The sequence below is a fragment of the Vigna umbellata genome, chromosome 4 (genome assembly GCF_029865625.1).
Source record: "Vigna umbellata cultivar VRB3 chromosome 4, Vumbellata_1.0, whole genome shotgun sequence".
Taxonomy (NCBI): Eukaryota; Viridiplantae; Streptophyta; class Magnoliopsida; order Fabales; family Fabaceae; genus Vigna; species Vigna umbellata.
This window is the reverse complement of record NC_142168.1, coordinates 73,353,762-73,379,588: the sequence shown is the minus strand read 5'-3', so window position 1 is coordinate 73,379,588 and position 25,827 is coordinate 73,353,762. Positions and strand designations below refer to the sequence as shown.

Here is a 25,827-nt window from a genome sequence, read left to right as displayed (position 1 = left end):
TATTTTAGTTCCTAGAAAACAATATTTTTTTAATTTATAATTGCTTTTCAGGAACTCTATCCAGCCTTGCAAACCTTAGGATAACATATTGTGGAAAGTTAGGCTCAATTTTTACAGCATCTACAGCTAAGACCTTGACTTCTTTGGAAGAATTGTTCATAGAAGGGTGCAAAAGTTTGAAGGATATAGTAACTCACGAAAGGGTCAATAAAAATCAGGAGGAAAGCATTGTTGAGGATGAGCCTGATTGTCAGAGTGATATTTCAATCTTCCAAAGTTTGAAAAATCTGCATATCAGTAATTGTGACTTATTCCCTGTTTCATTTGTTGGAGATTTGAATGATATAACAAATAAAGAGGCTGCTGATTTGAAAGACTTCTCTAGTCGAAATAATACTCAAATTGAGCTTCCTGCTTTACAAGTACTTGAACTTCGTCTTATTGGGGACAGAACCATTGTTGGTAGTTATGATGTGATATGTCCATCTTTAACAAAACTATCATTGGATATTGGGAGATATGTTGGGTTTTTCAACATAAATTGTTCAAGCGATGCTTCAGAAGCTACAAAAAGGGATTCTATTGCAATCAAGGTATGAAAAACCATCATTTACATTGTTTCTATCTTTGTGAATTTACAAAAATTAATCTAAATATTTGAATTTCAAGATGATGTTGTGTAAAAAGTAATAAATGGTCTTACATGCCCTGCCACTTACTAGTGACCTGAGTTCATATCAATAGCTGCAACATAAATTTTTAATATGTAAGTATTGGGATAGATTATTTGGAATAGATTAACTTTGGAAAAATATTTTTTTAATAGACTAAACAGAGAGCAATTATTTTTGTGAAGAAACAAGGGAATCTAAATAATTATAGACATTGCTTAAACTTTTATCTATACGAACAATACGATAGAAATGGAATACGTTAATAATCAGAGTTAAAATAATATTTAGTTTGGTTTAAGAAGTATTTTGGTGTATAAATTGCAGATATCGAACTCAGATTTTGATCCGCCGGTTGAAAGTGTTGAATGTCTTTCAAAACAACCAACAGGTTTGAACTTGATTATGACACACAATATTAGAGAGATTGAACTGACAGGCTTTGATAAGGCAAAGTACCTTTTTAAACTGTCCATTGCTTTATCATTGACGATGTTGGAAATTTTGAGATTAAAGGAATGTCTTGGACTTGAGTACATTATAGACACTGATGATGAATATGGCAAAAAGAATATGAAAGCTATCTTTCCCAACTTAAAAGACCTCACAGTGTATGAATGTTGCCAATTGAAATATATGGTTGGGCAATATGACGTAGCTAATAAGGATTATAAGGATATTCATATTCAATTCTCAGCATTGGAAAAACTATTTCTTCGGAATCTACCAAAGTTTGTTAGCATTTGTTCTACCAACAATCTCATTGTGACGTGGCCATCTTTGAAGGACTTTAGGTGTTACGAATGTTTGTATCCATTTTATGGTTCAAGAGAGCCTATTATCACAAGTACGAAGGTAGTCTTGTATTTTTTTTCTTTTTATGATTATTAATTAATTTTTCTTTTTTCGTTTATGTTTTTACATTTGCTCTTAATGTCCTACAGGATCCGAAAGGGATTCAGAACCTTCTCCCCACTTTGCAAACTCTAAGAATAAAGCATTCTGATGCAGAACGTATTTTTTGTCTTAATGAACATGAAATGATTGGCCAACAAGTGAGTTTAAGGTTAGAGAAATTGGAGTTGAATATATTACCTCAGATGACTTATATTTGGGTGGGTCCCAACAATTCACTTACTCTCCAACATCTTACCACATTAAAAATATGGAATTGTGGAAAGTTGGAAGTAATCTTTCCAAAGTCTGTTGTAAGATGCTTACCAGAGTTGAAGCTTTTGGCGATTAAAGATTGCAAAGAATTAAGAGAAATAATTGAAGGGGATAGAAATTTGTCTAACCTTGTTTCTCCTCAACCATGCTTCCCAAAACTAGAAGCATTGCATGTTGATCATTGTCACAAGTTGAAAAGATTATTCTCTGGATCTGCTTCTAATGACCTTCTCAATCTTCATTTTCTGGGCATAAATGGAGCCAATGAACTAGAAGAGCTTGTTGGATGTAAACAAGGAAAGATTAAAGTTGAGCTTCCAAGACTCAAACTTTTAATATTTATGCATCTGGAAAACTTCAGTCAAGAGATTGAATTGCATAATGTAAAGAATTGCATTGTCTACAAATGTCCAAAACTCTCTTTGACTTCAACAACTACATTTGAGAAGCTCATTTATGATTTTCCTTATGGAGGTAATTCTTTTCTACATATAACCATACACCAATATTTCAAGAGTTCAACATAATTAAAGCTTTTATCCATTTAGAAACAACTTTATATATATATATATATATATATATATATATATATATATATATATATAATATATATATTATTGCATAATTACCTTAATACTTTCTAGAGTATCCAATATAATTATAACATCTACCATAACAATACATAAAATAGGTTGGGCTAATTTAATTAAAATAATTTATGATATAAATAATTTCGTCACAATGGTTAAAAGTAACAAATTCTATCAAGTTTAACTCATCCAATCATGTCCAAATGTAATTCATAAAAAAATGAAGATAAGCAACAATTCTTATAAATACCTCAAGTTCTAAAAAAAAACGTTTATATTTAAAAGTAAAAAAGTTACAACAAATATTGATTATGATGTGATATTTTCCCAATAAAATATTGGTAACTAGAGTTTTAGACATCTTTTCTAAATTATTCCTAAGGGGTTGTAAATCTAACTTATTGGGAAAGATTAAAGTTGAGCTTCCAAGACTCAAACTTTTAATATTTACGCATTTGGAAAACTTCTGTCAAGAGATTGAATTGCATAATTTAAAGAATTGCATTGTCTACAAATGTCCAAAACTCTCTTTGACTTCAACAACTTCTCTTCAAAAGCTCTGTCAAGATTTTCCTCACAAAGGTAAATATTATATAAAGTCTTCAAATTTAAACTATTACAGTATAGAAATGAGGTAACTCGCTATCTAATTCTTCTCTAGATAAATGTTGGTCTTAACTCGTATACACTCTCAAAAAGGAAATTTACGAGTTCCAAACTAAATGTAATTTTTATCTCACTTTTGTTCAACAACGAAAATATATTAATTATTAGACTCAAATTATTTTAAGAAATTAACTCTTTTTTAGTTATTTTCACATTTTGTTTGCACTATTACAATTTAGTTAATCTATCCTAGTGTACTGTTACAGTTTATTAATGTTTAATTTTTTTTATGATATGAAGAAATATTAAATAATTGTATATCAACTAAATGTTTTGAATCCGTTGATTCTAACTACACAATCCACAACTAAAGTTTCTAATTCGTTCACAAATGATCACATTTGAAATAAGTCTTTTATAAGTATATTGACATGGTTTGAGACAATTCGTCCCTTAATTTGTAAACAGTTTTACCTAAAGAAAATATATATTACAAATTCATTATTTCACTCAGAGGACGGTTTCAAATTCCCAACCGAGTACTCACCAGAGTTTTTTAAAATAAGAACATTAACTTAATTTTTGGTGCAAGACTTTTAATTTTAGGTTCTAGGAATTTTAGTTATGAAAACAGTGTTGTAAAGGGTACTATATATCCTTAAGACGTAGAGTCCCCACTTTATTTTGACGTGGGTGATAAAAAAAATTCCTATAATCACACTTTTTATTTCTTTATTTGATTTTTAACTGTAATAATGATCTATCATGGAAAGTTGAGGTGTATTCCCTTTTGTTATGCTTTTTATTTTCACGTTAATTCCCTTATATATCTTTGTACAGATTTCATATACACTGAAGTTGATAGTTGGGCATTTGATCACATCCTATCAGACATATATCGAGAATATTCAAAGGTCAGAACCAACCAATCTATGAATATAAATAAAAAAATTGAATAGCCTATTCTGTCTCATTATTAGAATAACATTTTCAATTTAACGTACAAATTTGATCTCCCTTTTATTAAAACAAATCAATGTGATCCATTAAAATTAATGTACCATTAAAGTTCTTAAAGTAAATCATCTTTGGTAGATCAACAGAAGTAATTTAACAGGAAATGAATGGTTGGTATATACTACACAAAACTAAGGAATGAACAAAGAAAATTGTTATTGTCCCTTGATTTTGTAATATAAAGACTAACTCCTAACTTGCTTGTGCAATATTTCAAAAGAAAGTTGGTGTATGAGGAATGAAAGAGTGAAGGAGGTTTTCCATACCAATATGCACTTGAAGAAGCAATAGTAATAGCAATAGGGCTCCTTTCAAACTTTAGAGCCACTCACTCAATCGTACTTTTTCAATTTGTAATACACAGAAGATTGGGGATGTAGGAAATGAGAGCATTAAAGAGGGCCCTTTAGTTGAAGACATTGGCATTGAAGGTGGTGTTGCAACTCACGTTGAGTCTGGTGGTGAGGACAAACTTGTGCTAGATTCCAAGGTAGTTGAACAAGATGATAAATTGAATGAAGTTGGATTTGAGAGTTCATGGGTAGAGGAAATGCGTCAACGTGTTGTGGCGAGGGATCCTAAGCTGGAAGAGGACATTGCTAAGAGACAAATAGATGAGAATTCTATGAGGTATGACTATTTTGTTAGATGAGTATACGTTTGGTGAATTTTTACAAGATTGATAGCATCAGTTTGAGTTTTTTTGTTCTTTGGTGAGAAATTTAAGTTTGTTACACAGGTGTAGTAATGGGGACATGGTTCGAGATTCCGAGGCTGTTGAAGAAGGTGATGGGCCTAAGATTAGCTTGGAAGAAAGTTCTGACTTGGTTGATAAAGAAGGTGAAATAGGTGTTGTTTCTAATGATCACATTTTGGCTCCAAGAAATGAAGAACCAGAGCAGGAATTTGTTGCAGAAGTTTTCACTTCAGAAATACCAAGAATAGCAACATCATTAACAAACTCGCAAACAGTTGAAAAGCCAACACCCTCAAATGTGAGTCTAATAAATCTTTTTATGAGTATTGGATGAGACTATTGTGATTTTACACCTTTTTATTACTTTGTTTAGCCATTGGTGGACACACAACAGACTAGTGAACCGTGTCTGATGAAGCAGAAAAAACCACTTGGTGAAATTCCTAAGGTAAATGACAAACAAAAATACCATAAATTATTCTAAATTAATATGCATAAAAAGAAATCAAGTCTACAATTTATTACACCACAGCTACATATCATTCGTTCTTGCGCAGAGTACTGAGCAAGTTGCTTTAGTGGAAACCATAGCAAAGAACACCAATATGGAAGCTTCATCAATTCTTTCCGAATCCGCCACCTCTAAGTTGGATCCAATAGTTACTTTACAACGTAAATCACATTTACATGTAAGTTTATTTTATGCAATTCACATTTCCAATATATTTGGTCAGAACAAAAATGATGCCACCATTTTGATTTATCATTGTCGCATGAATGGAATTGAAAAACAAAAAAAAATACTGAATTTCTATGTTGGAATTTAAATTTAATATTTTGTTACTGATCATACTTAGACTAAAAGTATAATTCCTAATAAAATAAATAATTATAATGATAATATCTCAATGATACTAAAATGGCATTTTGTTGATAATATTAATTTAATATATTTTGATTTAAACTACTTTTTAGAAAATATTTCAGTTTTAGAAATATTTTTCAATCTTAGAAATTAGTTATTATTTTGATTTAGAAAATATTTGATATTTTGTTACATTTTATTTATATATAGAGTTCATAAATAAAATGAAATAACAAGTTTTTTTCAAAAAAACTCATTCTCGAGAGAAGATTGTAAGAAATAATCTGTAAGTATAAGTGTGAAGTCCCACATTAAGTAATGTTAGAAAATGAAACTTTTTCAAAATACTCTAAAATCTAATTTCTTGTTCGTCGGATTGATATTAATTATAAATCTTGTGATGTGGGGAAGTTGATTGTATGATTAATGGTATTATGAAACTAAAGCTTTATAACTATCGTGGTTCGATGGTAACCTTTTATATTTTCTTATTCCTTCCAGAGTGAAGATAATATTGTAAAGACCCTTGTTGAGCTGGAAAAGTATCTCAAGATGTCTCTCAAGGACATAGTTAGTTCTGAAACTAACACTCTCCGTCTTTTGTCTACTCTTAATTTTCTGTCCGACCTTCCTTTCAAAGATGTGACTCTATCAGATCGACTCAAACGTATTATAGAGACTATGCACCAACACTTTCCAACCATTCTATGCTCCTTTAAGCAACGCTTTGCTACCACTCACAAGTTGGCAGAACTTGAAGCTCGTCAGAATGAGGTGACCATTAAAATTTCTGAGGCAGAGAATTTCAATGATGAAGCTCCACTGAAGGAAGTGGTTTTGAAGGAACAAATCGTTAGGTTGAAGGAAGAAATAAAAGTTTGTGAGGCTGCCTTATCGTCTCTGGATGAGGGAAAAAATAAATGCATTGCGGAAACTATAAGGTACAAAAAGGAGCTTGAAAATGTGAGAAAAAACAAATCTCAAACGGTGGAAGATCAAAGAAAAGTTGAGCAAGAATTGTTTGAAGTGGCTTATAAATGGTCAGTTCTTTGTAGTGAATATGAGCTCGATCGCATGGCTGCTAGAAATCCCTCGTGAGGGTTTTCGTTGTTCATTGTTATTAAGACTTTCAACTATACTATAATGTTGAGACTTCCATCTTTTTCACGTAGCTTCGTGTCCTGAATAAATTTAACGTACGTTTGTTACCTTGTTTGTTGTGTAAGTGGCTTCTCTTGGTGAGACAAAGACAAAACATGTGTTATGAAAAAACAAAAGTACTATTTGTTTTATTATGTAACTTATAGTTTAATTGTTTCCCTTCCTTCAGTAAGTGCCTTATATATTCTGTGTAAGGACTTCCAATTCTACAATTCTACTCCTATCAGTGTGTCACGGCAAAGCATCTGAGGAATAATTTTTTAGCATTTCTGTTTAAGAGAAACAAGTAGAGGATTTTGGAATGGAACAAACCAATCTATTTGAAGACTTTTTCCAAAAGTTTAGTGAAAAAAACATCATTGAAGACTATTACAGCAAACCGATTTACATAAAGAAAAAAAGCATAAAAAGGGTAAATGCAAATGGTAATGCAAGATTAAGTTTAGAAAAATTAAATGGGTAAATCTGTCCTTTTAAATAGTACCGACCGACAACAATAATAAATAAACGACAATACTTTAAAAAGCATCCTCAATCATGCAGAGTATTAATAAAAGGATGTTGAAAAGAAGTATAAAAATTAAAAAGTATTGATAAAGGTTTTTTAAAATAATAATAATTCAATAAAGAAAAGGAAGACGCTTTAAAGTGAAAAGGAAGCAGACAAATTGTCAGTGGAAAGCTGTGCTTTAATGCTTTAAAGTTTGAGCATTGTATCACATACTCTGTAATCGATTCAAGCAATGGAGTGCATTCGTCTCTGTGGAGGTAACAATCACTGTGGAGTTATGTTTTTGTTTTTGTGTTTGATTTGAAATTCTAATCGTCTCCGTTTGTTTTTGTGTTTAAACAGTAACTTAACTTAACGTTTGAGCGTCTCTGTTTGAAGAGATGGACGATCACTTGTTTCTTTATAGCCAATTCTTCCATTCTTCTCTGCATATCTGTTAAAGGAGGTAACCTAAGTTTGCCTATTTCTCCTCATTTTTTCACTTCCAAATTAGTTAGATATCAACTACATCTGCTTCTTCTTATAGATGCTATTTGTTCTTGTTATATCTCACTCTCTTTTTTATTCGTATTAACTTCAAAAATAGCATTAAATATGTAAGTTCAATTAGTTTTATTAATGGTTTATTTCACTCTATCTAATTTTTTTAAACGGTCACTCTAAAGAGAAGAATCATCAATTCTATTTTTTTTAAACGGTCACTCTATCTAATTAGTTTTATTAATGGTTTATAAAATTACATATGACAATAAGCAAAGAAAGACGAGGAGCAAACAAGATTTTTCAAACGACCAAGACTTTTCAAAGACATACAAGTGGAAGTTACAGCCTCAATCATGCAGAATTAATAATAATAATAATTCTGAATTCTGATAGCACCCACCACACAACAATAATAAATAAACCATGAAGACTTCTCGAAGACATACAAATGAAACTTATAGTCTCCCTCGATCACGCAGAATTAATATTAATAATTGGTAGTGTTAGAGAAAGGGTGTGCTTTCATTCTTATCTCTTTCATCAGTAGTGAGATTCAAGCATCGGAGTACATTCATCTCTCTCTCTGAAGGTATCGATCAGTGTAAAGTTAACTTCTGTTCTGCTCTTATTTGAAATTTTAATCGTTTCCTTTTCAATGAAAGTTGTAGATAATGTGTTTGTGTTTATGTTTGTATTTGCAGTAACTTAACGTTTCAGATCTCTTTGAAATAATGGATGAAATTCTCCATTCTCCCTCTGCGTATTAGTTAAATCAGGTAATAATCTTTTATCATTTTCCACTTCCAAATTAGAAACATCATCTTTATTTCACATCCCATTATCAATTATGCATCGTATATGTAGAACATGAACATTTTTAACATCATCTGAATAATAAATGTATGAGTAAAATGCAATATGCTTTCTCAAATTATGCTTACATAATGTGAAGAAAAAAGTGATATTTCAATGAAAGTTGTAGATAATGTGTTTGTGTTTATGTTTGCAGTAACTTAACGTTTCAGATCTCTTTGAAATAATGGATGATCACTTGTTTCTTTCTCGCCAATTCTCCATTCTCTCTCTTGCGTATTAGTTAAATCAGGTAAATAATCTTTTATCATTTTCCACTTCCAAATTAGAAACATCATCTTTATTTCACATCCCATTATCAATTATGCATCGTATATGTAGAACATGAACATTTTTAAAAATACAATATTCTTTCTCAAACTATGCTTACATTCACCAACTTTATGAAGATACATGTGTAATGTGAAAAAAAAATGATATTTAATATACAAATGGAAAATTTCTGTAAAAAGTTTAGAAGCAGTTTGGTCTCAGTTTAATTTCAGAAAACATAATAGTATCATTTTACTTAAACGGAGCTAATGTCCTTTCTAAGAGAGAGTAAAAGTGTAACTAGCTCAAAAGTTTATTTAAATCTAATTAATTTTTAACCACAATGAATTATTTGAAATTAAATGAGTATTTTTAATTTTTTTTTCTCGTAGTTTAATGTATTAATAAAGAAAAAATAACACAATCATAATTATCATCATATTAAGTCAAACACAAGTATTTAAGTAGTGAAATTTAACTCATTAATTCAATCTCATTAAACTAATTTAATAATTATATATATATATATATATATATTGAAATTTTTAATACATTCTCTTAAATTGAGAGCATTGGGAATGGTAGAGAGCTAGGTTTGATATACCTAATTAATTTTGGTAAAATAGATTTTTAATAACTTTAAAACCTATTAAGGCAGTGGTATTTAATCCTAACTTAATCTTATAAAATCAATTTAGTAAGGTGAGGTTTGCATTCACTTATGTATTACAATTTGTGCATATTTTTAGTTAATGTGAGATTTCTAACACACCTCACGTTACGGACATTGAGCATTCACATATTTCAAAAATGTAGCTTAGAAGGTGAGTTTTATACCTACTTATACATTATAACCTAGTCATAATCTAGCCGACGTGTGATTTTCAACATACGTCCTTACACCGAAGACAACAAACATGGAAATAAAGGGGGACTAGATAACTACTGACACAATCGGCGTAACTAATCTTGCTAGAATAGACGATTAATGACTTTGGTAATGTGAAAAACACATGGCAAAACTTAACGATTTTCGAATAATGCATGATATAGAATGCCAAAATAGGATTTTAAAATTATGTGATTCTCACATATATTATAGAAAGGGTATGTGTACCTTTTTTCATGAGAGAGCAATCTTTAATGCTCTAGAGATTTGATTTGATGAATGACTCTAAGCTTTTTTCAATGACTTTGACTCTCTATTTTCTTTCTTGACGAATGTAACACGAAGAAAGGTATGAGAAAACTTGCATTCTACCTTAGTTGTTCATATACATTTAGGTCCTATTGTTTCACTCAACCCATCAATTAGTAGTCATCATTAAAAAATTGCTCCTCAATAGCTTAATTATTATTTTCCACTTCATTATTAATTTATTTACTCATACCCATCAATTATTATTTTCCACTTGATATATTTAATTAACACGATGCATAAAATCTTATATTCTTCCACTTGGGTTTATGTGCCATTGTCTATGTTTATATGAATGAATAAACAAATAAATTAAACAAACATTATTCACAAGTGCACTTTAAGTCTAATTTAATCTCACAAAATTAGTTTGTAAGATGAGGTTTGCATCCATTTATATACTTTAAATTAGCCTTATCTCTAGTTAATGTCGAACTTCTAACACACCCCTTTACGTCGAGTGGACTTTAAGCCTAACTTAACTCTGGAAAATCAGCTTGTAAAATGAGGTTTGCATCTACTTATATACTCTAAATTGACCTTATCGCAAATCGATGTGGAATCTCTAACAAACATAATGCATATTGAGAGATTAAAATATTATTTCTATTAGGAAAATCATACTTAAAATTAAAGCTGAGAGAAATAATGTATTTAAAAGTCTTGGAGGAGCTTGATGAACTCCTTTTCTTAATCTTTCATTTATAGGACTTAATACAATGGAACCAGCTAATCTAAAAAGGAAAGACAACTCACACTCAACTAATTACACAAGTCACACATAGTTGTGTGTACATGACATGGATTTAATCATTTGATCCAACAAACTCTGTGAATCTGAGTGTTCCCCTTTATAACTAATGAGATTTTTGAGCTCATCAACTTCACTATTAGGTCTTACTTTAATGGCATATACTCATCGACATCCAACTTCCTTTTTTCTAGTGGAAGAGGAACTAACACCTAACTATTATTCTGATTAAGAGCATGCATTTTAACAATCATAGTTTGTCACCATCTAGGATATCAATTGCTCGATTCACATTTTTGGGAATGGTACTAGAGGATAGTGAGGATAAAAAGGAGCAATAGGAAAACGACAATTTGTAAAAATTAAAAAAGTTATGAATAGGATGTGGGTTTCGAGTGGAACGAAGACTTTTTCTAATAACAATGAGCCATCTTGAATCATCTTCACTAGGAGTCATGGTATTGAGTAAGATGGAGAAGAATTTGAAAAAAGTGACAAATTTGAGCTTTCTTATGAAAAAAGTGACAAATTTTAAAAGCTCTAATAAGAGAAACCAAAAAGCTTCGGTTCCACATATTCCACAACACGACACAATTGAAAATCAACTTGCTTCCATTATTCAATCTTATCAGGAGGCACGTTCCTTCCATCTTCGTCAAGGTGGTCATGATGGCCTTGGCTAAAGAACCATATTTCAATGAATGCCGACCACAAGAGGTAATTTTTTCCATTTAGTTTTTCAATGATAATGGCAGGATTTCCAAAAATGATAGGTGCAGTAGACATTTTAAAAATAGATTCTGAAAACAAAACAATAGTCTTTAAAGGCAAAAACTATGTTCGATAGAAAAAACCTTCAATCCATAAGGAAAAGCGAATCTCTTTGTGACTAAGAGTCCACCAAATGACCTCTAAATAAGACACGTGGAAGGAACGTATCGGGATTGCTCCAGTGAGTCAGATGATAGTTGTCTAAAGAAGATCAAAGGACCGAGCGATGGTGGGTGGGATTCACGCACCTCAAAGCACTCTATAATTGATGTGTGTGACGTTGCTTGAAAATGTTTATCGCTCTAATTCTAACACAAGTGGTCATCGCTTGAAGAAGCGATCTTGATCTGGTGGTCACCAATGAAAACTATGATGGTGACTGATGACGAAGGAAGACCGCAAAAAATGCACCGAAAATTACAAATACTAGCAACCTATTTTGATAACAACTTAAAATTGAAACAGAAAAATTATGTATTTAGAAGTCCTAAAGGAGCTTGATGAACTCCCCTGTATAATCTTTAATTTATAGGACTTAATACGGTGGAACCACCTAATCTCCCAAGAAAGACAATTCACACTCAACTAATTAATATTATGTAATCATTGAAGTTTGTATTCTCCTCAATTGATTAGTGCCACAAGTTGATATTTTCATGACTTTCACATAAGATTCTTTGATAGTTTTATTTAATCCTTTGTCAATAATTAACTAGTCTTATAATTGGTCTCTTAAACAAGTTACATTCCCTTGTAATAGAAGTTCGGATAAATTATGATACACATGGCACCTCACTCAAAATTTCCGAAGATGCAAAAAACTGTTGAAAATAGTTAATTTAGTCTTAAAAAAAAATAAGGAATTAAAGTGAAGATTTTGTGTTAAAAGAAAAAATTGAAAATTAAATTATAGATAAGAAAGCAAAGTGTTTTACATTAACGGAATTTTTTTGAAGAGAAGGTATATGATAAACTTGATGTTAACTATTTAAGTGAGAAAAACGGTGAATTAATATATTTTACTATAATGAATTAATACAAGTAACAGAGGTTGAAGACTTGAAAGTATAATTTTGTATAACGAATGGTTTATAGAGTGATTTGCGGTGTAAAGAGTAGAACTCTTGTTACTCATCAAGTAACCAATCGGATCGTGCATATAATAACTTAATTTCCAGATCCTCTATCACAATTAACATTTTAAGGAATTAGTATTTTTTCTTTCTTTTTCTATTTGTACATTTTATCTAAAATGTGGATATAAATTTAAATAAGTATAGAAAAATTAAACTTACAAAAGATAAGTATAATTCTAATTTTGTATACAATGCATGTTTTAGTTTAAGCTTTGGTTAAATATATTTTGTACAGGTACACTTTTGTGTTTTTATTTTTCTATTTAACAAATCTTCTCATCTACATACTTGTATGTTTGAACATGATTTATTTTTTGTTGGTGGGAGGGTAAAACATTTACAAAACATTATTTAAAAAAAATGTTCGACAAAATTATCAAAGTGACGAAAAATATATTTAAAAACTCTTTTATCAAACTTAATAATTTTAAAAGCAATGATTAAAGTTATTAGACTTTCTTTTATTGTGTATCCCATAATTGACTATTTAGGATAGAGAACATTAAATTTAATTACTACACTTGATAACTTTTTACCTAATTTTACTATAAAAAAAGTGATGTACTGGAAGATGAAATAAGTTATTTTAAAATCATTTTGTTATCTAATACATCTAAAGTGCGTCTATCTTTTCTTGATCAGGTTTAAGAAAGTTGTATATGTTGGAATAAATTGATGGAGTGTCTCTGGGGTTTTGCATCTTCTGTTTCAAGAGATTTAGTGTGTGGAGCATTAAATCAATTACGTTATCCTTGTTGCTTTAAAAATTTCGTCAAAAGGCTTGAAGAAGAAGAGAGCAATTTGATTATAACGAAAGACAGTGTCCAAAAATTTGTTACGCACAACAAGAAACAAGCGAGAAAGCCCAGTGAAATTGTGGACAAGTGGTTGGAAGATGCTATCAATGATGTACACAATGTCAATCAGTTGCTGGAAAAGGCAAGAACACAAAAACATTGTTGCTTTGGGCACTGCCCAAATTGGATTTGGCGATATCATGTTGGAAAAAAGTTAGCAAACAAAACTATGCACCTCGAAAAGGTCATTGAAGAGGGTAGAAAATATGTGCCATTTGACCGCATCGCTACGCTTCCTTCAAACACCCTTCATATGCTTTTAGAAAAATGCATGAATTTTGAGAGTAGACAATCTGCTTATGAGCAACTACTTGATGCAGTGAAAAATAATGATGTTTCCATGATTGGGTTGTATGGGATGGGGGGTTGTGGTAAAACAACATTAGCGATGGAGGTTAGGAAGTTCGTAGAAGCAGAGCATCTTTTTGAAAAAGTTCTTTTTGTACCTGTTTCTAGTACCGTGGAAGTTCGGAGGATTCAAGAAAAAATAGCAAGTTCACTGCAATTTGAATTTCCAGAAACCGAAGAAATGCAGAGAGCCCAAAGATTGTGCTCAAGATTAACTCAAGAGAAAAATATTTTTATAATTCTCGATGATGTGTGGGAAAACCTTGACTTTGGTCGTATTGGGATTCCTTCTTCTGAACACCATAAAGGATGCAAGATTCTCATTACCAGTAGATCAGAAGCAGTTTGTACTTTAATGGACTGTCAAAGAAAGATTTACTTGCCAATTTTAACGGATGAAGAAGCATGGACTCTTTTCCAAAATAAAGCACTTATATCAGATGCCACCTCTGATACCTTAAAGGAAATAGGAAGATTAATTTCCAATGAATGTAAAGGATTGCCGGTTGCCATTGCAGCTGTTGCTTGTAGTTTGAAGGGAAAAGCTGAGACGGAATGGAGGGTTGCATTGAATAAATTGAGACACTCTAAGCCAATAAATATTGAAAGAGGTTTGACTGATCCCTACAAGTGCCTGCAGTTGAGCTATGATAATTTAGATACTAAAGAAGCTAAATCACTTTTCCTGTTGTGCTCTGTGTTTCCTGAAGATTTTGAAATTCACATTGAAATTTTAACAAGATGTGCAATAGGATTAGGTGTAGTTGGAGAAGTTGACTCATATGAAGAGGCAAGGAGTGAAGTGATTGCAGCTAAAATTAAGCTTGTTAGTTGTTGTTTATTGTTGGATGCAGATGATGAATGTGTCAAAATGCATGACATAGTTCGTGATGTGGCCCACATAATAGCAAAAGATGAGAATAAGATTATCAAGTGTGAAGTGGAAAAAGATGTTAGAGTGGAACAAAATTCAGTAAGATATCTATGGTGTGCGAAATTTCCAAATGATTTGGATTGCTCCAATCTTGAGTTTTTATGCTTACGGACAAAGATGAAAGATTTTGATGGGATTTTCAAAAGAATGGGAATGGTCAAAGTTTTGATTCTTGAAAACGATGAGGATGGAAAAACACGATTGTCAACAATATCTTTCAAAACATTAACAAATCTTCGTTGTCTATTCATTGCGAATTATGAATTGAGCGACTTCTCATTTTTAGGCGGTATGAAGAATCTTCACAGTCTCTCGTTATTTGGTTGTTTACTACCTTCATTTCCTGAATTACAAACTGATGTTGCAATTACACTAAAATTATTAGAGTTTAATAAGTGTGACATTAAAGTGAAGAATTTTGAAGGGATGAAGAGAATCCCGCTTTTGGAAGAGTTGTACATCATTGAAATTGAAGGAGAATGGGATGCTAACAGTGAAGACAATATTGAATTCTTTAAGACGTTTAGCATTCCCGAAACACTGCAAAGGTATGGAATTGTATTAGGATCTTTTGGTTTTGAGGATTTTGATGGTAGAGATATTTACATTCATGGCAGAACTTTATTACTTAACCATTTTGACATATCAAATGAGGTAATAAAGGGTTTGGCAAAAAGAGCAAAGGATCTATTTGTGGCAACTATTCATGGAGGTGCAAAAAATATCATCCCTGATATATTTCAAATTGAAGGAGGAGGTTTGGATGAGTTGAATAAGTTGGAGATACATGATTCTGAAGAGTTAGAATGTTTGATTGACACTCGTAGTCACTCGAGTGAGGTGGTAACTCTCTTCTCCAAGTTGCATACTTTGATAATCAAGTACATGAGAAATCTAAGAGTTATATGGCATTGTTTTCTTCCTGCCAATGGACCTTTTGATAACTTAGAGAAGCTGTATTTAAGTAATTGTCCACGATTGACATTTCTCTTCACATATGTGGTTGCTCGAAACTTTGTAAAATTGAAAATATTAGAAATATCAATATGTGATGAACTGAAGTATATATTAGCAGATGATGACAAAACGGAGGAAGGTGAAGATGAATTCACCACAGGGCATCCTGTACAAATTTTCCAAAATCTGCAGGATGTAAAGATAAATAGCTGTCAAGAATTAAAACATATATTCCCAGCCAACATTGTTGGAGGCTTAACTCAATTGAAAGTTGTTGAGATAAAAGAATGTGACAAGCTAGATCAAATAATTGGAGATATTGTTCCATCAACAGACCGTGATAAACTAATAGAGGAAGGTAAGCATCCATATTTCTATATTGTTTCATTGCAATGTTATTTTCTGTTAGCAACGTTCTGTTAGAATTATTGTTAGTGTGTTCCAACTAAGAGTGAGTTGGAAATGTATGTGAGTGTGTATGAGTGTGTATGTGCTGTATGTGAGGTGTGTTACACTAACTTAATCCTATAAGTATACGATTAAGGAGAAGGGTGTAAGTGAACCAAGTCATTCAATATACATTTCAATTTCACATGGTATCAGAGCAAGTTCTCTGATCCTCTTTTACTAGTCTATGCCGTCTGCCGGCGGCCGGCCGCCAAGGCCGCCGGCAGCCCCTACAGTTTCAGTTGGCAGCCCCTTAAATTTCAGTGGGCATTTCTCTTCTTCATAAATCTGTGCCATAGTCGGCACCAGTCCAGACCCAGCCATCCACTGCTGTCGCCGCCTCTTTCCGCAGCCGTCGCTGCTAACTCCGTCACCTCCGCCGCCTCTGCCGCCGGCGGCCACCGTCGCAGTTTCGACGGGTGACCTGCGGATCTGGAGCGTCTCTTCGAGCGACGGCCAACCGCGCCGGAGACAAGACCGGAATCCTCTTCACGCGCCTCCACGCGGCTCATCTCTCCGGTAGATCTCGGACGCGTGTTTCCACGCGCCGCCTTGTCGCCGGCGACCGTCACCGTTCTGACCGGCGACCACTGGATCTGGTTCGCCTCTTCACGCGACGGCCAACCCCACCGGTGCCGGCGTCCGAAGCCTCCGCACCAGCCGCCACGCGCCGCTTCTTCGTACGCTGCGAACATGTGCGTACAACTCACGCGCCGCCCTCTGGCCGCCGGAGCTTCTTCGCGATACCTCCATAGCCGTCGCCGGAGCTCCCTCTCTCTGTTCCGACCTTTCAGAGTTGCTGCCATTTTCATCTGTCGCTGTCCAGCCACCATCTGCACTGTCCAGCCGCCGTCTGCCGCTGTCCAGGCACCATTTTCCGCTGTCCAGGCACTGTTTGCTGTTGTCCAGCCACTGTTTGTTGCTGTCCGACGCCGTTTGTCGCTGTCAGGCTCTGTTTCCCCTGCCCAGGCGCCGTTTGCCGCTTTCCAGCACCGTTTTGCTGCTGTCCAGGCGCCGTTTCCGATGTCTGACGCCGTTTTGCCGATGTCCAGGCGTCGTTTGCCTCTGTTCGGCACTGATTGTCGTTGTTCGGTGCTAGAATTAGCCCGATCTTCTTGCGCCGTTTCCGCTGTCCAGGAGCCGTTTTGCTGCTGTGCAGGCGCCATTTGTCGCTGTTTAACATAGTTCGTTATTGTCTGCCGCTATTCGCTGTCAACCACCGTCTATTGTCCTTTGTTGCCTTGTTGTACCAGCTCATGTGGAGTTGTTCTTTGAGACCGCCCGCTGAATTGAATCTTTCGAAGTTATGGGTTTCAGATTTGTCCAAACCCTCGTACGGATCGGCTCTCACCCGTTCTTTCACCTTCACGTTCACGTCGTTTGTCGTGAGGGGGAGTATGCTTCCAACCACTGTAGGCCCCCATCATCTCATCAGTCAGTGATGGCATGCAGGCCCCATTAGTCAGTACTAGATGGCCGTCCCTGTAAGTCCCCATCACCTCGTCAGCCAGTGATGGCATGCAGGCCCCATCAGTCAGTACTAGATGGCCGTCCCTGTAAGTCCCCATCTGATGGCAGTCCCTGTAGTTTTGTCGCTTCCAGCCACTACAGGCCCCATCGGAAAGTGATGACAATTTAGTTCCTACAGTGAGGGGGAGTATCGTTCCAAGACAACACTGCAAAGGAAATCTCATGTGTTTGAAGACTTTCCAAGTTGAAGTTTCTTAATGCTTGTATTTTTCTTAGTGCTTGTATTTGCAATTTGGTTGATTGATGTTATTTCCATTTGAGTATGTTTATTCCAAGCTTGGCTCATACGATATGTATGATCCAGCTTGAGGGGGAGTGTTAGAATTATTGTTAGTGTGTTCCAACTAAGAGTGAGTTGGAAATGTATGTGAGTGTGTATGAGTGTGTATGTGCTGTATGTGAGGTGTGTTACACTAACTTAATCCTATAAGTATACGATTAAGGAGAAGGGTGTAAGTGAACCAAGTCATTCAATATACATTTCAATTTCACACGTTCAAACTCGAGACACTACTAATCTACGTTTACTTAAATCAATTACTTGTTAATACACTACAAGCAAAATTGGTCTCATTTAAAATTATAGACAATTATATTTGCATGTGAAGTTGTTTGTCAAATTTAAAATTATTTTAAGGAAATTGTCTTGTACGATTATTTTAGTTCCTAGAAACCAATATTTTTTTAATTTATGATTGCTTTTCAGGAACTCTATCCAGCCTTACAAGTCTTAAGATAAATCGTTGTTGGAAGTTAGGCTCAATTTTTACAACATCTATAGCTAAGACCCTAACTTCTTTGGAAGAATTGTTCATAAAAGACTGCAAAAGTTTGAAGGATATAGTAACTCACGAAAGGGTCAATAAAAATCAGGAGGAAAGCATTGTTGAGAATGAGCATGATTGTCAGAGTGATATTTCAATCTTCCAAAGTTTGAAAAAGCTACATATCAGTGAATGTGAGTTATTGGAGGGTATATTCCCTGTTTCTTTTGTTGGAGAATTGAATGATATAACAAATAAAGAGGCTGCTGATTTGAAAGACTTCTCTAGTCGAAATAATACTCAAATTGAGCTTCCTGCTTTACAAGTACTTGAACTTCATCATATTCGGAACAGAACCGTTGTTGGTAGTTATGATGTGATATGTCCATCTTTAAGAAAACTATCATTGGATATTGGGAGATATGTTGGGTTTTTCAACATAAATTGTTCAAGCGATGCTTCAGAAGCTACAAAAAGGGATTCTATTGCATTCAAGGTATGAAAAACCATCATTTACATTGTTTCTATCTTTGTGAATTTACAAAAATTAATCTAAATATTTGAATTTCAAGATGATGTGTAAAAAGTAATAAATGGTCTTACATGCCCTGCCACTTACTAGTGACCTGAGTTCGTATCAATAGCTGCAACATAAATTTTTAATATGTAAGTATTGGGATAGATTATTTGGAATAGATTAACTTTGGAAAATTATTTTTTTTAATAGACTAAACAGAAAGCAATTATTTTTGCGAAGAAACAAGTGAATCTAAATAATTATAGACATTGCTTAAACTTTTATCTATACGAACAATACGATAGAAATGAAATACGTTAATAATCAGAGTTAAAATAATATTTAGTTTGGTTTAAGAAGTATTTTGGTGTATAAATTGCAGATATCGAACTCAGATTTTGATCCGCCGGTTGAAAGTGTTGAATGTCTTTCAAAACAACCACATGGTTTGAACTTGATTATGACACACAATATTAGAGAGATTGAACTGAAAGGCTTTGATAAGGCAAAGTACCTTTTTAAACTGTCCATTGCTTCATCATTGACGATGTTGGAAATTTTGACAATTAACGAATGTCTTGGACTTGAGTACATTATAGACACTGATTATGAATATGGCAAAGAGAATATGAAAGCTATCTTTCCTAACTTAAAAGAGCTCTCAGTGTATCACTGTTTCCAATTGAAATATATGTTTGGGCATTATGACGTAGCTAATAAGGATTATAAGGAGATTCATATTCAATTCTCAGCATTGGAAATACTCTGTCTTCGTTATCTACCAAAGTTTGTTAGCATTTGTTCTACCAACAATCTCATTGTGACGTGGGCATCTTTGAAGGACTTTCAGTGTTACAGATGTTTGTCTCCATTTTATGGTTCAAGAGAGCCTATTATCAAGAGTACGAAGGTAGTCTTGTCTTTTTTTTCTTTTTATGATTATTAATTAATTTTTCTTTTTTCGTTTATGTTTTTACATTTGCTCTTAATGTCCTACAGGATCCGAAAGGGATTCAGAACCATCTCCCCACTTTGCAAACTCTATACATAATGTATTCTGATGCAGAACGTATTTTTTGTCTTAATGAACATGAAATGATTGGCCAACAAGTGAGTTTAAGGTTAGAGAAGTTGGAGTTGTATGATCTACCTCAAATGACTTATATTTGGGTGGGTCCCAACAATTCACTTACTCTCCAACATCTTACCACATTAGAAATAAGGAAATGTGAAAAGTTGGAAGTAATCTTTCCAAAGTCTGTTGTAAGATCCTTACCAGAGTTGAAGAACATAATCATAACAGAGTGCATGGAATTGAAGCAGATCATGGAAGAAGACGAGTCAAATCTTCTTCGTATAGATGGAGGCTGTGAAGTAGAGGACATTATTGGATGTGATAAAGAAGCTTCAAACAATTATTTTTCCTTCCCAAATCTTGAAAAACTACAAATAGTTGAATGTGCGAAATTGGAAGTAGTCTTTCCAAAGTCTGTTTTAAGATGCTTACCAAAGTTGAAGCTTTTGACGATTAGAGAATGCAAAGAATTAAGACAAATCATTGAAGAGGGTGTGGAGGATAAAAAATTGTCTAACCTTGTTTCTCCTCAACCATGCTTCCCAAAACTAGAAGCATTGCTTGTTGATCATTGTCACAAGTTGAAAAGATTATTCTCTGGATCTGCTTCTAATGACCTTCCCAATCTTCATCTTCTGGCCATAAATGGAGCCAATGAACTAGAAGAGCTTGTTGGATGTAAACAAGGAAAGATTAAAGTTGAGCTTCCAAGACTCAAACTTTTAATATTTACGCATCTGGAAAACTTCAGTCAAGAGATTGAATTGCATAATGTAAAGAATTGCATTGTCTACAAATGTCCAAAACTCTCTTTGACTTCAACAACTACATTTGTGAAGCTCATTTATGATTTTCCTTATGAAGGTAATTCTTTTCTACATAAATGTTGGTCTTAACTCGTATACACTCTCAAAAGGAAAGTTTATGAGTTTCAAATTAAATGTAATTTTATCTCACTTTTATTCAACAACGAAAATATATTAATTATTAGACTCAAATTATTTTAAGAAATTAACTCTTTTTTTAGTTATTTTCACATTTTGTTTGCACTATTACAATTTAGTTATCTATGTAATTTAATCTATCTTAGTGTACTATTACAATTTATTATTTTTTAATTTTTTTATGATGTCAAGAAATATTAAATAATTGTTATGTTAACTAAATGCTTTGAAATAAGTCTTGCATATGTATATATTGGCATGGTTTCCAATTCCCAACCGAGTACCACCCGAATTTTTTAAAATTAGAACATTAACTTAATTTTTGCTGCAAGTCTTTTAATATTAGGTTCTAGTAATTTTAGTTATGAGAACACTGCAAGTCACCACTTTATTTTGATGGGTGATAAAAATATTCCCAACTTTATATATATATATATATATATATATATATATATATATATATATATATATTTTAATTGTAATGATATAATGATCTATCATGGAAAGTTGAGCTCTATTCCCTTTTGTTATGTATTTGAATTTCACTGTTAATTGCCTTATATATATCTTTGTACAGATTTCATAAACACTAAACTTGGTACTTGGACATTTTATTACATCGTAAGGGAGATGTATAAACATTCAACTATTAGTGGTAGCAGTGAGTTCACTCCATCACAGGTCAGAACCAACCTATTCTGTCTCATTATTAGAATAACATTTTTCAATTTAACGTAGAAAATTTGATCTCCTTTTTATTAGAATAAATCAGTGTGATCCATTAAAATTAATGTATCCACAAAATTCTTAAAGTAAATCATCTTTGGTAAATCAACAGAAGGCACCTTAATTACCAACAAATGCACATCTGCTAAGTAATTTAACAGGAAATGAATGGTTGATGTATACTACTCAAAGCTAAAGAATGAACAAAGAAAATTGTTATTGTCGCTTGATTCAGATAAAAGGACCATTGCATTAGATAAAGTCATAATATGTCAACTAATTAAGAATCAAATACAAATTAGTAACCTAAATATGGAGAAGAAGGAACTATAGTCATAATGAAAGTTACCTTACCAAACTTAGCTTTTGCATTATAAATATGAAACTGACAACATTTATTGGAAAAAAGTTATAGCATATCACTGATAGACTAGCAATACCAACTACTGCTTTAGAATTTAGAAGCCCACCTCTGATTTGTAATATTACTAGACATAAAAATGGATTTTGTAATATTAAGAGTGAAGGAGTGAAGGAGTGAAGGAGGTTTTCCATACCAATATGCACTTGAAGAAGCAATAGTAATATATAGGGCTCCTTTCAAACTTTAGAGCCACTCACTCAATCGTACTTTTTCAATTTGTAATACACAGAAGATTGAGGACGTAGGAAATGAGAGCATTAAATCTTCATCCACTGGAGTTGAAGACATTGGCATTGGAGGTGCTGTTGCAACTCACATTGCCAAGGTAGTTGAACAAGATGATAAGATGAATGAAGGCAAGCCAGGAATAGTGGCAAGCCAAGGAATCCAAGTACAAGAAGGGTTGAACCTTTTGCATAAACAAGAGGGAATATATGTTGCTCCTAACAACAATATTGACATTTCTTCAGGTTTCTGATTTCTTATTTTCTCGTTTCCATCCTATATTTCCATATCATCCTCTCAAACTTTTTACAGCTTCTGCAGATATCCGTACAAGATTGGGAGCATATAAACATTTTGTTGATCTGGATGATGCACAGATTTCTCTTCTGGTGGAGGGAATAACAACATATCCTCATCTCTGGAATGCTTCCAAGAAGTTTAGTGAGCGCTTTCAAGCTTGGAGGTTCAAAATTTTGGCAGATATGTTGTTGTTCCTGCAGAAGGAAAGTGTCCATAGTGTTATTCCTCAAAGAGAAAAAGAGTTCGATAAACTATGTGAAGAAGCTATTGAAGTTGGATTTGAGAGTTCATGGGTAGAGGAAATGCGTCAACGTGTTGTGGCGAGGGATCCTAAGCTGGAAGAGGACATTGCTAAGAGACAAATAGATGAGAATTCTAAGAGGTATGACTATTTTGTTAGATGAGTATACATTTGGTGAATTATTACAAGATTGATAGCATCAGTTTGAGTTTTTTTTTCTCTGGCAAGCAATTTAAGTTTGTTACACAGGTGTAGTAGTGGGGACATGGTACGAGATTCCCAGGCTGTTGAAGAAGGTGATGGGCCTAAGATTAGCTTGGAAGAAGGTTCTGACTTGGTTGATAAAGAAGGTGAAATAGGTGTTGTTTCTAATGATCACATTTTGGCTCCAAGAAATGAAGAACCAGAGCAGGAATTTGTTGCAGAAGTTTTCACTTCAGAAATACCAAGAATAGCAACATCATTAACAAACTCGCAAACAGTTGAAAAGCCAACACCCTCAAATGTGAGTCTAATAAATCTTTTTATGAGTATTGGATTAGACTATTGTGATTTTACACCTTTTTATTACTTTGTTTAGTCATTGGTGGACACACAACAGACTAGTGAACCGTGTCTGATGAAGCAGAAAAAACCACTTGGTGAAATTCCTAAGGTAAATGACAAACAAAAATACCACAAATTATTCTAAATTAATATGCATGTCCACTTGCTATCAACAATAACCCTGTATAATTCATAGAAAGAAATCAAGTCTATAAGTGTGAAGTCCCACATTAAGTAATGTTAGAAAATGAAACTTTTTCAAAATACTCTAAAATCTAATTTCTTGTTTGTCAGATTGATATTAATTATAAATCTTGTGTCGTGGGGAAGTTGATTGTATGATTAATGGTTAAGTGAGAAAGAGTAATAGCATTTATTGTTTCTAAGGCTTACATCTCTTATAAATAAGAGAGATACCTTTTTTGTAAAATATAAGCCACTGGACACATATATTGTAAAATACAACAATAACTCCCTTATCTGTTTTCTCTCTTGTTTTACAACCTTCATAATATAAACACCGTATAAAAAAGAAAACTCATAAAGTCACGTTTATATAATTTCTTCTTTATAACCTCTCGAAAGAAAAACAACAATAACAACACAATTTAACTTCTTCTACTTGCACTTATATGACTCATCCAAAAGGGTATTATGAAACTAAAGCTTTATAACTATTGTGGTTTGATGGTAACGTTTTATATTTTCTTATTCCTTCCAGAGTGAAATTAGGAGTAGCCAAAATGAGGCACGCATTAGTAAAGAAAGTGAAGGCCATCCTGAACTCATTAAAGATAATATAGTTGTAAAGACCCTTGTTGAGCTGGAAAAGTATCTCAAGATGTCTCTCAAGGACATAGTTAGTTCTGAGACTAACACTCTCCGTCTTTTGTCTACTCTTAATTTTCTGTCCGACCTTCCTTTCAAAGATGTGACTCTATCAGATCGACTCAAACGTATTATAGAGACTATGCACCAACACTTTCCAACCATTCTATGCTCCTTTAAGCAACGCTTTGCTACCACTCACAAGTTGGCAGAACTTGAAGCTCGTCAGAATGAGGTGGCCATTAAAATTTCTGAGGCAGAGAATTTCAATGATGAAGCTCCACTGAAGGAAGTGGTTTTGAAGGAACAAATCGTTAGGTTGAAGGAAGAAATAAAAGTTTGTGAGGCTGCCTTATCATCTCTGGATGAGGGAAAAAATAAATGCATTGCGGAAACTATAAGGTACAAAAAGGAGCTTGAAAATGTGAGAAAAAACAAATCTCAAACGGCGGAAGATCAAAGAAAAGTTGAGCAAGAATTGTTTGAAGTGGCTTATAAATGGTCAGTTCTTTGTAGTGAATATGAGCTCGATCGCATGGCTGCTAGAAATCCCTCATGAGGGTTTTCGTTGTTCATTGTCATTAAGACTTTCAACTATACTATAATGTTGAGACTTCCATCTTTTTCACGTAGCTTGGTGTCCTGAATAAATTTAACGTACGTTTGTTAGCTTGTTTGTTGTGTAAGTGGCTTCTCTTGGTGAGACAAAGAAAAAACATGTGTTATGAAAAAACAAAAGTACTATTTGTTTTATTATGTAACTTATAGTTTAATTGTTTCCCTTCCTTCAATAAGTGCCTTATATATTCTGTGTAAGGACTTCCAATTCTACAATTCTACTCCTATCAGTGTGTCACGGCAAAGCATTTGAGGGATAATTTTTTAGCATTTCTGTTTAAGAGAAACAAGCAGAGGACTTTTGGAATGGAACAAACCAATCCATTTGAAGACTTTTTCCAAAAGTTTAGTGAAAAAAACATCATTGAAGACTATTACAGCAAACCGATTTACATAAAGAAAAAAAGCATAAAAAGGGTAAATGCAAATGGTAATGCAAGATTAAGTTTACAAAAATTAAATGGGTAAATCTGTCCTTTTAAATAGTACCGACCGACAACAATAATAAATAAACGACAATACTTTAAAAAGCATCCTCAATCATGCAGAGTATTAATAAAAGGATGTTGAAAAGAAGTATAAAAATTAAAAAGTATTGATAAAGGTTTTTTAAAATAATAATAATTCAATAAAGAAAAGGAAGACGCTTTAAAGTGAAAAGGAAGCAGACAAATTGTCAGTGGAAAGCTGTGCTTTAATGCTTTAAAGTTTGAGCATTGTATCACATACTCTGTAATCGATTCAAGCAATGGAGTGCATTCGTCTCTGTGGAGGTAACAATCACTGTGGAGTTA

General features: G+C 33.3%; 2 protein-coding genes across 2 annotated transcripts; both read left to right on the top strand.

Annotated features, from left to right (window-relative positions):
• The first annotated feature begins 44 nt into the window (after window positions 1-44).
• On the top strand, window positions 45-6,945 carry LOC124843565 (uncharacterized). Its single transcript, XM_088113147.1, has 9 exons — window positions 45-593; window positions 999-1,526; window positions 1,616-2,315; window positions 3,878-3,951; window positions 4,419-4,684; window positions 4,794-5,049; window positions 5,125-5,199; window positions 5,309-5,455; window positions 6,118-6,945. Exons 2-9 carry the CDS (start codon window positions 1,077-1,079, stop codon window positions 6,712-6,714), a joined length of 2,565 nt encoding a protein of 854 aa, XP_087969273.1. The 5' UTR covers window positions 45-593; window positions 999-1,076; the 3' UTR covers window positions 6,715-6,945.
• An 869-nt stretch (window positions 6,946-7,814) lies between these two features.
• LOC148201214 (uncharacterized) lies at window positions 7,815-25,246 on the top strand. Its single transcript, XM_088111608.1, has 13 exons — window positions 7,815-8,360; window positions 8,473-8,547; window positions 8,781-8,876; window positions 13,395-16,206; window positions 18,532-19,085; window positions 19,489-20,016; window positions 20,106-21,045; window positions 21,703-21,806; window positions 22,505-22,745; window positions 22,813-23,182; window positions 23,291-23,546; window positions 23,622-23,696; window positions 24,309-25,246. Exons 4-13 carry the CDS (start codon window positions 13,428-13,430, stop codon window positions 24,972-24,974), a joined length of 6,513 nt encoding a protein of 2,170 aa, XP_087967734.1. The 5' UTR covers window positions 7,815-8,360; window positions 8,473-8,547; window positions 8,781-8,876; window positions 13,395-13,427; the 3' UTR covers window positions 24,975-25,246.
• The last annotated feature ends 581 nt before the right edge of the window (window positions 25,247-25,827 follow it).

Excerpts from the sequence above, each read along its gene's own strand:
- LOC124843565 (XM_088113147.1), top strand. The coding sequence starts at position 1,077 with ATGACACACAATATTAGAGAGATTGAACTGACAGGCTTTGATAAGGCA. Across the intron at positions 2,316-3,877 it reads TTATGATTTTCCTTATGGAG|ATTTCATATACACTGAAGTT; the intron begins GTAATTCTTTTC and ends ATCTTTGTACAG. Across the intron at positions 4,685-4,793 it reads ATAGATGAGAATTCTATGAG|GTGTAGTAATGGGGACATGG; the intron begins GTATGACTATTT and ends TTTGTTACACAG.
- LOC148201214 (XM_088111608.1), top strand. The coding sequence starts at position 13,428 with ATGGAGTGTCTCTGGGGTTTTGCATCTTCTGTTTCAAGAGATTTAGTG. Across the intron at positions 21,046-21,702 it reads TTATGATTTTCCTTATGAAG|ATTTCATAAACACTAAACTT; the intron begins GTAATTCTTTTC and ends ATCTTTGTACAG. Across the intron at positions 23,183-23,290 it reads ATAGATGAGAATTCTAAGAG|GTGTAGTAGTGGGGACATGG; the intron begins GTATGACTATTT and ends TTTGTTACACAG.